Below are 12385 nucleotides of genomic sequence, written 5' to 3'. Positions count from 1 at the left end.
CGCGGCGGCGTTATGGCTTTCCCCAAAATTGGGGTGGAACGAATGTACTTTTAGCTACCTGTAGCAAAGCGACGAGATCGCGGAGTGAGCCACGCCTGGCAGAACTTTCAAGTAGGGAGCTGCGTGAACTGAACTGTAGGTGTCAATATTGTATACCCTGGACATGTAGAGATTGTAGAGTAAATTTTGGAGAGTCTGGACCAATAACTGGTTGAAAGTAGTACTTACCAACTGGTACAGCAGTGGCCAGTAAACTGAACACACCACTGATGACCATGGAACCACAGGCGAGCCATCTTCTGCCCCATCTGTAAACAAACAAGTTTCAACCCTTAAGCTAGGCTGCACATTTGGAAAATGGGCTTAACATCAGAAATACTTTAAACTCTTGCGTTTTTTACACATATTTAATGATATCTATATCTCCGTTGACATTTTGCTGGGACGTCAGTCTTTCCATGACCACAGGTATAAAGGATGACTCACGTTAGACCGGGCCGTGTCCGATCCGGAGCTTTCGACGCATCGTTTTCTATGGAGAGCATCACGTGATCGCCTGCCATGTCATAGAAAGGTAAGCGCCGGAAGCTCAGCGGAAACATTGGATTTAAGGTAAAAATATTGAATTTTTTTCGCGGTAGACCCGTTCATTAAATACACACACGACATCATATTTTTTTTGGGAGCCTCCGCTCTTCCTTAGGTACCATGAAGGTAGGAGTAAGGACCCTAATGAGATGTCCAGATTTATATATTGTTCCAGAGTTATCCAGATAATGAGTAGAATAACAGTAGAATCGAGTTCCAGTGAAGTCTTGGGATACTAAAACCCACAACAGTTCTTTTTTTGTTAAAGTTTATGAAAGGAAGCCTCAACGTACCTGTCCAGAACAGCAGTGAGGAACGTATCAGCAGGTAACTCAGTGGCCGAGGCCACAGTGAATGTTAAGAATACATCGAGGCCTAAAGACCCCACGTTCCTGACGTGGCCGTCGAAGACCAACGATATAGCCATCCAGATGACAATGAGAAGTATCGCGTTGCGCCGCAGACGAGGCGTACGGAAGAGGTCGAGGACGGAGTATGTCCGGTTTTCGGCCTCGTTTTCTTTGATGGTTTTTAGGGATGACTCCTGAAAGATATAATAGCAGTAGGTAAGTTCATTACAGTCTAGTAACTATCACTCTGGGTATGTCTTTAAACTACATCCAAGACCACCGGTGGACGGGCAGATGGCTGAGATGATGATGATGATGATCACTCTAGGTGGGGACGAGCTATCAGCAGGTGGTGAAGTGCCTTAAGACAACTACAATAACAGCATCATTTGACGACCTGCATGGCCTAGTGGGTAGTTACCTTGCCTATGAAGCCGACGGTCCCGGGTTCGAATCCCGGTAAGGACATTTATTTGTGTGATGAGCATGGATATTTGTTCCTGAATCATGTGTGTTTTCTATGTATGTTAATATGTATTTATCTATTTAAGTTTGTATATCGTCGTCTAGTACCCATAGTACAAGCTTTGGCCCCAAAGGCTAGTTCGATCCTTGTAAGATTGACCCCAAATACTTATTTATGGCGATTACAGGTGGGTTAAGGATGACTCACGTTAGACCGAACCGTGTCCGGGCCGGAGCTTCCAGCGTATCGTTTTCTATGGAAAGCATCACGTCATCACCTGTCACGTCATAGAAAAGTAAGCGCCGGATGCTCCGGCCCGGACACGGCCCGGTCTAACGTGATTCATCCGTTACAGGGCGATTAAAAACTTACCGTGAAATCACTGAGAACCTTCTCCGGAATCTTCGTTTTGTTGATTCTTTCAAACTTCTTCATTATTGTCAGAGCTTTCTCGATCTTTCCTTGCGACACCAGCCATCTGAAATTAAGTTATTTTATAATAAGGTGGTGAAGACAGTCTATAAGCGAAGACCGTCTACAGGATCTTTCGTCGCTTTAACTCATGCGTTTGTACACATACTCCACTTAAAGATGGCCGGTAGAGCAGGAGTCTACGAGTAGCTCTTCCTTTCTGACTGTGTCTAAACATGAATACAAATATGACAGTTCTTGCCTTATGACGGTCTTCCCTGCAATAAATTACATATCGGTCTTCATAACATTGAAAATTATAAGACGGTCTACAGACCGGTCTTCTCTACATTTTGTATGCCGGTCTTCATAGCATTGAAAATTATATTTGAACGCAACTTTGTCCATCATGTAGAAGTCAGGAGGCTTATCTAAAACATAGGAAATCGACGCTCGTATATCTCTGATGATTGACGAAATGAACGTCATAGCCGCGGCTGTAATGCAGCGTAGGTACTACGTAGGCGAACAACACGCGAACGCGAAGCGAAGCGATGCAGCGCGGGGTGAATCAATCCTTTGACCTATAGAAATGTCCTACGTGGGCGATCTCGTTGCGAACGCGAACGCCTTGGGCCCGCCGCGCCGCGCCGCGTCGCGAGTTGTTCGCTTACGTAAGACTAGACTAGACGCAGCGTAATGCGGCTGCGAACGTGACTTACATTTATCAAGGAAAATTTACAGATACAGAATACATGTTGGATCGTACCTGGCGCTCTCCGGCACCAGCCAGGGCGTGGCGGCGGCCATGATGAAAGGCGCGCTTGTCGCCAACGCAAATGTCCTCCAATCATCCGCCAGCAGCGCTATCCACGGCAGCAGGGACGCCGCCAACGTGAAGAATAGAGCGATTGACATGTTGGCTACGAACGTCCGCCATTTTGGGCCCACGTACTCGAGAACTGGGAAAAATAGGGTTATAAATATACCTATATAAAAAAAAATGATATCAGTACTTAACCAAATGACGCTTGGTTGGAATAGTACATTACTACAGAGGCCGGGACGAAAGGGGTTGCCGGCCGAAGACATATAGACGGCCGAGCGAAGCGAGGCCGGATAGGTCTGAGCGCGGGCAACCCCATTTCCCGCCGAGGTATGTATAGTGCTTTTCTCAAACATGCAATGAAATAAATAAAATAAACCCGAAACCCAAGTTTTATTTATAGAAAAAACTAAAAGTAAACTACACCCAAAATATAACTAACACGTACCTATATCTCTATCACGCGTATGTTTTACACGAGTCGTGTACTTTTACTACCCGTATATTTTCATGTACTACCTTTGATTTTTTCGCCTTTCGTCACATAAGTTTACATAGTCTTTTATGTTGATATCATGTTTCACACACAAAATAAGTATAATTTCCACAGTGTTGACGAGTTTGTAGTTACTTTCATTTCTTTAAAATATGCCACAAAACTGTTTCTAATAAACTGTCAGCCATTTTTCTTAGTTTCTCAAATAATAAAATTGCCATAAGCAACCATATACATACTTCATCTTTGACTTGGCGGCAGAGGCAGCAAGTTATTTAAAATCAATTCTGCTTACGCTGCCAATTCCAACTCCTACGATTACAATTAATATTAATTTCGTTATTTTGTCGGAACTCATATTAAAGTAAAAAAATCAACTACGCAACATAAATCCAATAAAACAGAAATACAGAATGAAAATTTTTCAACTTTGCCTCCATAACAATTTTAAAAAAATAACTACGCGTGTTTGAGTAGACCTTTTTACTGCTAACGTTTAGATAAAATATTTTAAATGTTTTTATTTTTGTGGTTAAATTTATAATTTAAAATTATAGAATTTGGTTAATAATAAATTAATAATACTATTTATTAAGTTCATGTTGATTTTATACAAATAAAACTGCAAATTGTAGCAAACATTGTTTTTTGTTTTTTTTTATAGGCGTAGTGGCAGAGTGTCATTACGAACCATAGAGCAAATACTGCCTCTAGTTTTTTTTAATGGCTGAATGCCACGATGCTGTGTCACAAATATCTGTGAAATGGAAATTAAAAAAGAGGACTTTGCCGGCCTAGGCCTGCAAGATTTGTATGAAATTCCATTAACGACCTCTTGTCCTAGCCGCACCTGAAACGTCATACTTCGCAGCCTATTATAAGGAACATAACATAAATATTTCATTGCATGTTTGAGAAAAGCATATTCATTAAGTTTCTTCAAATTAGCCTTGAATGACGCTCCAGACTGGGATTTGTCCCGTGTGAAGCCTGGGTGGGGTGGGTCGCTATAGTGCCGATTTAAAGTAAACCATCACTACTATCCTATTGCAACACTAAAATGAGGGTGTGTTGTGATATAGTTATCATTTTCATTTCATATACAGGGTGGATGAAAAATAACTGCATTCCCATTGCTTAGTTCAGCAGCCTATGCAGTGAGGAGAATCAAACAGCTGACAAACGTAGAGACGGCCAGGCTGGTATACTATAGTTACTTCCATAGTGTTATGTCTTATGGAATTCTGTTGTGGGGAAAAGCGGCAGATATTCAGACAATATTTGTGCTGCAAAAACGAGCTGTACGTTCCATCTATGGACTGGGCGCTCGAGTATCCCTAAGAGAGAAATTCAAAGAAGTTAACATTCTTACCGTTGCATCTCAATACATACTAGAGAATATTATGTATGTTCGGAAAAACATCCACGAATTCAAGGTTAACAGTGATATCCATAACTATAACACTAGAAACAAACATAAACTTGCCGTGCCCGCCCACCGCCTCCGTAAGGTTAGTACGTCTTTCGTCGGGAACTGTACACGTTTTTATAACAAAGTCCCCACTGATGTAGTGAATTTACCACTTCACAAATTTAAGTCGCACATTAAGCACTCCTTGTTATGTAAGGCGTACTACACTGTAAATGATTTTATAAACGATAGAGATGCTTTTAAGCCGGTAGCTTGATTGGTTTCATTAGTATAATAAGAATTAAATAAATATTGTTTTTTTTTTTACACTGAATTAAATATGCTAGTGTCCAGTAGAATTGACACATGAGACAATGATGTTCTCGCTTGATTATATTGTTTAATTTAATTTTAGTTTTGGACACTTGGAGACCTTATACATCTCTAAGTACATATTTATTTATTTGATTTTTATTTTTGATTGTACATACTTACCTATATTTTTAATGTTTCTGACACTTAGAGACCTTTACATCTCTAAGTCAACTTAGGCTAGTAATTATGTGAAGCTATATTACTGTCTTTTTATGTAACATATGAGCACAAAATGCCGTGTCTTACAGCTACATGTTATTACTATTTTAATATTAATATAGGCCGGTAGCTTGAACATGTCATGCTCGCTTAAAAGTCTTTGCTTACGGTGGCGTTGTTGATCGGGTCGCCACTTTCCCGAATGAAGGTTGAGGGAGGCGATGGCTGAGATACGCGTCATACTCGTGAACGGGTGCTGTTTGTGGAGACTGGTCTGTTAAGCTAACACGAGCTATTATACTTAGTAACTTTTATTAATTAATTACAGTGAGACGCCTCATTCTGTTCTCGTATGTTTCTTTTCTTTTAATGAATGTATTAATTATACAGGATATTGACTCTTGGAGACCCTATACATCTCTAAGGATAACTTGATAAACTATATAATCTTATAGTTCTGACACCTAGAGACATTTACACCTCTAAATATTATAGATTTTTTGTGTGTGTTTTTTTATCTGTATTTTGTATGTAATTCGACATTAAGAGACCATATACATCTCTTAGTAATTGTAATACGTTAGATTGAATTGTTAGTTTTAATTTATAAAATTGTTGATGTTATTATTTTTGCTTTTATGTAAATTCAATGTTGACGTGTAAAAGTGCCCTTGTGGCCTATTTGCTGAATAAATGTTGATATTTGATATTTGATATTTGATATTTGATACTAGGGAGATTTTGAGATTATATACTGAGAGACTTCGACTAATTAATCTGTGCTATGGGACCAAGCCCGAAATCGCGAAAAAATTTTGGCTATTTCATACATTTTGGCTGGTCAATTTCTATGGGAGAGTAATGTTTTTTGCTCAGTATAATCTCAAAACCTCCCTAGCAACGGGAATACAGTTATTTTTTAGCCACCCTATACCATAATAAAAACTTGGTGCACAATTACCCAGTGAGACTACAATTCACATAAATTATTATATGACTCAAGTTAATTATTATGTAATTTATTTATTATTTGTTAGACCTTCATTTTAATAGCCATTTTAATGACTTAATTTTACGTGACAGATTATTTCGCCTTGGTAATAAATAACATTTATTACCATCAGAAATACAATCGTAAAAAATACATGAAATATACAACTGTATTACAACGTATTAAAGTTCATTTTCAATCGCACTTATTATCCGGATAAGGCATTTGAGAATTAGATATGTACAGTCGCACTCAGATAGGCGTGTTCACATATATGTGAGCACCTTGGCCGCTCCGATATATCTGATAGCGACTGTTCAATATAAAAAATAACACAAAAACTAAATTGCATTTAATAATGTGCTATATGTAGTACTATTAAGGTTGAAAATCGAATAAAATCCAAGTCAGTTTAGTTCGTTTTAAAATTCAAATATGGAACGTAAAGTAGCAGCAAGAAACTTTGCCGTTTTATAGCAGTTTTTATCATTCAATTTTGAATCCTACGTGCATAAAGTTAAAGTCGTTTTTTGCTTAAGTTTATTGTGAGGTTTGTGGCTTATATGAGATACCAAGGTTGATCGTGTTTTGGAGTACCGTCGCCTTGCCCGAGATCACGAACTAGTATTAAAATCCTTGTCATTTCTAAAAAGCCTGGTTTGTATAGAAAACGTGGTCGCTTATGACTTTTTGTAGTTAGTAATTAGTTAAGTAAGTCAAATACGTGCATGGATAAGGTAGCCTAAATCCTAATCCTTCTAGTCGTAACAAATTAAGTTAGATCTTAATAAAATCAGATTTAAGTACCTACATATTTACTATCTCAGCGGTTCTCAAACTTTTTTGGTGACGGAACCCTTTCGGCAAGCAAAATATTTGACGGAACCCCAGATTAAATATTTTCGTTCATCACTGTGGATCAGATATACCTATAGAAGAGCTGGTTTTTTGTTATGATTACAAGTATATTTTCGCGGAAACCCAACAGAGGCTTTGCGGAACCCTAGGGTTCCGCAGAACACACTTTGAGAATGGCTGAGGTAGCCTAAATCCTAATCCTTCTAGTCGTAACAAATTAAGTTAGATCTTAATAAAATCAGATTTAAGTACCTATACTATCTCATTAATGTAATCTGGCGGCCTAGCTAAGGTGACGAATGTGACGATCGCTTGAGCTCAGTGTTGCCAACTCGGATTTTGAAAAAACGCTAGACTAATAATTATGAAACTACACAACGGGACTTAATCGCGTATTTAAGTTTTAAGATTTACCTCCGACGTCCCCGTGGTCTCGGAGAAGACTGCAGTCGCAGGTAAATCCGTTGTGTAGTTTCATAATGTTAAATAATCGTGAAAGTTTAAATCAGTGTTATGCTAGACCAAAGTCTAGATTATGCCAAAATGATGCCAAAGTTTTTTGAAATATGCTAAAAGAAATACTAAAATGTCACTTGAAGTTAGACACTTAAAACACAAACATTTTTCTTTGCCGCCTTTTTCTACTGACAAGATCTGCTTGACCAACTTTATATAGTCCGTCGGCGTCCATCCGTCCACAAAAGTCAAAATTCATATGAAAATATGAACCACATAAGGCGATGGCGCATATTGTTGCTGCCAGGTTGGTGCAAACTTGGCTTAGACTAAATTATGCTAAAAAAAATGCCAGTGAAATTATGCCGGATCTGGCATCATTTATGCCAAGTTGGAAACACTGCTTGAACTTCGCCATATCGTGATAGTGACAGGTAGCGATTGGCATGAGGCAGGTCAGATTGGATCTGTTGTCATATAATTTGCACTGTAGCTACCAGGGCATCATGAGTTATCAGGAGTTCTTACCCAGAATGGTGAAACTGTCGTCGAAGGCAAAAGCGGGCCACTCATACACCTGCCGCAGGGGCAATATTGGAATTGGACCCTTAATTGCCTTCTTAATTGTGATATGTGTAGAGAAGCAGGGGCAATTTTTAGATTGGGCCTGCAGCAGGGCGGCAGGGGCGCAAGACCTTCCTAGCTCCCTAGATTGTATCTACCGCCCTGCTAGGTTGTTACATGTGTAGTACGATTGGGGCAATTCCAGTCAGTTCATTGGCGACTACCGAACCAAATGGACCAATCCTTTGGTGCTTTGATAACACAGGAGCCATTCTCGTCGAAGTGCGTTCAGCGGGACTATCACTTACAAACTGAGTGGCAGGCTAGTGTGTAGAAAACAACCTAAATTGCTCCGACCGCCGTGCGACCGGTATTGTCCCTGCGGCAGGTATGTGAGTGGCCCGCTTAAACAACACGTCAGACCAGGTCAGATCGGATATGTCGCCATATAATTTGCACTGAAGCTACCAGGGCAACATGAGTTGTCAAGAGTTCTTACCCAGAATGTACATCATAGTGAAACAGTTGTCGAAAGCGAAGCCGACGAGGAACCGGCATACGGAGAAGGTCCAGAAGCTGTGACTGAACGCAGTTCCGAATCCAATCAGGTCGGATTGTGCACTTAAGCTACCAGGGCATCATACGTTGTCAGGAGTCCTCACCCAGAATGTACATCATAGTGAAACAGTTGTCGAAGGCGAAACCGACGAGGAACCGGCAGACAGAAGGTCCAGAGGGCCTACCGCGAACCACGTTCGACGTGTTGGCTCTTTGTCGGACTTGTAAATTCGTACGTAAGTGTGACAGGAAGGCAACACATCGGACGTGGTTCGCGGTAGGCCCTCAGAAGCTGTGACTGAACGCAGTTCCGAATCCAATCAGGTCAGATTTTTCACTGAAGCTACCAGGGCAACAAGAGTTGTCAGGAGTCCTTACCCAGAATGTACATCATAGTGAAACAGTTGTCGAAGGCAAAGCCGACTTAGCCGACGAGGAACTGGCAGACAGAGAAGGTCCAGAAGCTGTGACTGAACGCAGTCCCGAATCCAATCAGGTCAGATTTTTCACTGAAGCTACCAGGGCAACATGAGTTGTCAGGAGTCCTTACCCAGAATGTACATCATAGTGAAACAGTTGTCGAAGGCAAAGCCGACTTAGCCGACGAGGAACTGGCAGACAGAGAAGGTCCAGAAGCTGTGACTGAACGCAGTCCCGAATCCAATCAGGTCAGATTTTTCACTGAAGCTACCAGGGCAACATGAGTTGTCAGGAGTCCTTACCCAGAATGTACATCATAGTGAAACAGTTGTCGAAGGCGAAGCCGACAAGGAACCGGCATACGGAGAAGGTCCAGAAGCTGTGACTGAACGCAGTTCCGACGCCGGCCGCGAAACCGATTAGGTTTGTGCCTGAAAAAGTTTAACTAAGAATTAGACCTGAAGTGATAAACTGTCCGAAAATTTACTAAACCATCGGGCAGCAAAGGGGTTTGAACACAACGAGATAATTTTGCGAGAAATTATAATTTTGAGAGTAATATATTTATTTCTTCCCCCTGCCCTCCCCTGGTGACGCCCATGGCATACAATTTCATTTTTGATACAAGCTTTTATCGCTGACTCTACTTCTTTTTCCCCAGACAACGAATACTCATCGAGACAATTCTAAAAACCCAAAACACAATTAGGTTTCATTGTTTTATTGCAGAGTTCCTATGGCCACCTCCTGTCTCCATCATCAGATCAGATCGATGGTATCCTAATATCACCCGACGTAAAACTGCTAACCCCGTGTCAAATTGTACCGGTAACCATGACAATGGTAACTCCAGGTTTAACCAGTTAACCCCGGGTTAGTAGGATGGTGCAAGTCGCTCGGGACGAAACTCCCGACACTTCTTTTTCTATGACTGGTGAACACTTGACGTTTTCTATAGAAAACTGAAGTGTACGACCTGGCCCGGGCCCGGACCTTTGTAGCGTGAGTCGTCCTTAAGACGTGAGTATAGTATGAATAATCTCAGGTGATTTTTTCGGGCTCGGACCCTAATCTGTTAAACAAAAGATATTGTTTCCTTTATGCAGTGGTTACAATGCTTACTGCTAATAGCCCCGACGTAAGTAACGGGAAGAAACCCATTTAAAAAGCAAATTTACCATCCTAATTATATGGTTCAAATTCTTGAATCGGCCCATTCGGAGACAACACGTTTTTGTTATCTCAAAAAACAAGACCATCCTAATTGTTCTCCGAACAAGCTGACATATGAATTTGAACCTTAATACTATCACGATAGTTGCTTTTTAAAAGACTTGTTTGCTTTGGCACGTGCTGTAGACCGCTCTTAAAAGAAACCAAGGCTTTTGTTTAACGGATTAGCGCCCGAACTCGAAAACATCATCTGAGATAATTCATACTATAAACGGAGTTGATACTTACCTACTAAAGCTGGTATCCTTCCATACTTGTCGGCGATCCAGCCAAACAGTAGGCCCCCCACTATGGCCCCGCAGAAGAAGATGGCCTGAGACGTCGCCGCTAGGTTGTCCTTCTCGCACACCCAGTCAAGCTATAACAAATATAGTATAGAGTTAAGCCACGAAAAGTCTGCAGCGGGCTACCAAATCCGCTGCAGATTTTTCTTGGTCTGACTCTAGGTACACATAGGGCATAGGTAGGAAACTACAGCGTTCGGGCATTCTTGACTCCGTTGGCTCAGTATTGCGCCGAGCAATTATTAGGGTTGACACAGCTTGACGCCCCTTTGCTTGCAGAACGACAGATAGGATAATTACCTACTTGAATTTTGACAACCCTAATTAGCCGAAAGGGATATTGCCGTACATTAAAAAGAGACAGCACGATTTGTCCTTGAACCGCTGTCAAAATTTGGTTTTGTAGGAAGTTTCCTTTCTGTACGGATATAGAGTCAATGTGTTTACATTTATTCCTGGAGAATCAGAATATTAGTGTCACACGGCTCATCCCATCGCTCCTGTTATACTTCCACTTGGTTCAGGGGCCTATAGACTCGTCGTCCAGCGTCGTACAGCATAGTCCAGCATCATCCAGTACGTCAACTCACTAGTAATAGTGTCATACGGCACGTCGCTCCTGTTGTACTCTCGCTTAGTACAGGGGACTCCTTGTAGCGCAGGTGCTGACCACCGTGCTCCCGCTTACCCACTGCCAACTCAGAGCAGAGGACAACTTTAGGCAAACGGTGGCGGTGGTGGTGGTGGTTTTGGTAGTTCGGCCTGGCCAGCCACATAAGGGCTCACGCTAGACAGCGTCCATGATGTTTATCTGGGGTCGCCGTCATCGAAAACGATGAGGAGGACTATATATATACAGGGGACTATAGGCTCATCGTCCAGCGGCATCCAGCATCGTCCTGCATCCACTCACCTGACTAGCAATAGTGTCATACGGCACGTCGCTCCTATTATACTCCCACTTGGTACAGGAGACTAATAGAGGCTTGTCGTCCAGCGTCGTCCAGCATTGTCCAGTGTACGCTCACCTGACTAGCAATAGTGTCATACGGCACGTCGCTCCTGTTATACTCCCATTTGGTACAGGAGACTAATAGGCTCTTCGTCCAGCGTCGTCCAGCATTGTCCAGTATACGCTCACCTGACTAGCAATAGTGTCATACGGCACATCGCTCCTATTATACTCCCACTTGGTACAAGGAACTATCGGCCACTCGTCGTCCGGCGTCGTCCGGCCCTCGGCCAGCGCCAGCGTCCAGTTCGTCGAGTACATGCGGCAGCGGTCGTGGGAGAAGGGGCCCTCGGATTTGGGGGGGATGGCGAGGGCTCGTCTGAAATAGAAAATGATGAAAGATTAGATCAATCAATTTATTTATTTCCTGCCGTATTCGAACTTCAAGATATTCACAAGAGACGACACGTACTAGATCCATTCTAGATACGTTATAGTTTAGATATCAACTAGTTCTCTTTTGCAGCGCAATTCGGGCAGCCATTAACCAATGTCACTTTTACGTTAGATAGAGTAAGATATCTACTTATTAGATGTGAATTAGATCTCTAAGTCATATCCTGTGGAAATCGTTCAAGAGCTTCGAGCAACACCGGCTTCCGACATTCAAGAGTATCTCCAGAATCGCGCAAATGTCAAATTTGACAGGTTAGATCTTAAACATATCCCACCAAAAACATTCTGTAAAAAACTAGCCAAGTCTCGATGGAGCTGCTTGTTTATCTCTAAAAAGTAATGAAATCTAGACAAAGTCGTGCCAAGTCTAAGGTTCCTTACTGCGATTTCTTTATTATTATAGTTAATGTTGTGTGACTTGGCCGTTGAAGGGTACACAAGGGTACAAAACCAGGTGCTCCATGACACCATTGCACCAATCTGTCGCCAGAACCGCTACCCATTGATGATGGAAAATTGCCACCAGGAAAA

General features: G+C 41.7%; 1 protein-coding gene across 1 annotated transcript in view; it reads right to left on the bottom strand.

The window, feature by feature from the left end:
* The window catches only part of LOC134677917 (organic cation transporter protein-like), a 64172-nt gene that overhangs the window by 5749 nt on the left and 46038 nt on the right, over positions 1–12385 (bottom strand). The window contains exons 3-9 of the mRNA XM_063536363.1: positions 11588–11777; positions 10391–10520; positions 9232–9360; positions 2585–2777; positions 1777–1882; positions 882–1132; positions 229–308 (exon numbers count right to left, since the gene is read on the bottom strand). Coding sequence (XP_063392433.1) covers positions 229–308; positions 882–1132; positions 1777–1882; positions 2585–2777; positions 9232–9360; positions 10391–10520; positions 11588–11777 — 1079 coding nt within the window. The remainder of the gene's footprint in view (positions 1–228; positions 309–881; positions 1133–1776; positions 1883–2584; positions 2778–9231; positions 9361–10390; positions 10521–11587; positions 11778–12385) is intronic.

Source organism: Cydia fagiglandana, chromosome 27 (genome assembly GCF_963556715.1).
Source record: "Cydia fagiglandana chromosome 27, ilCydFagi1.1, whole genome shotgun sequence".
NCBI lineage: Eukaryota > Metazoa > Arthropoda > Insecta > Lepidoptera > Tortricidae > Cydia > Cydia fagiglandana.
Note: the sequence above shows the minus strand (reverse complement) of the source record. Positions and strands in the feature narration are given on the sequence as shown.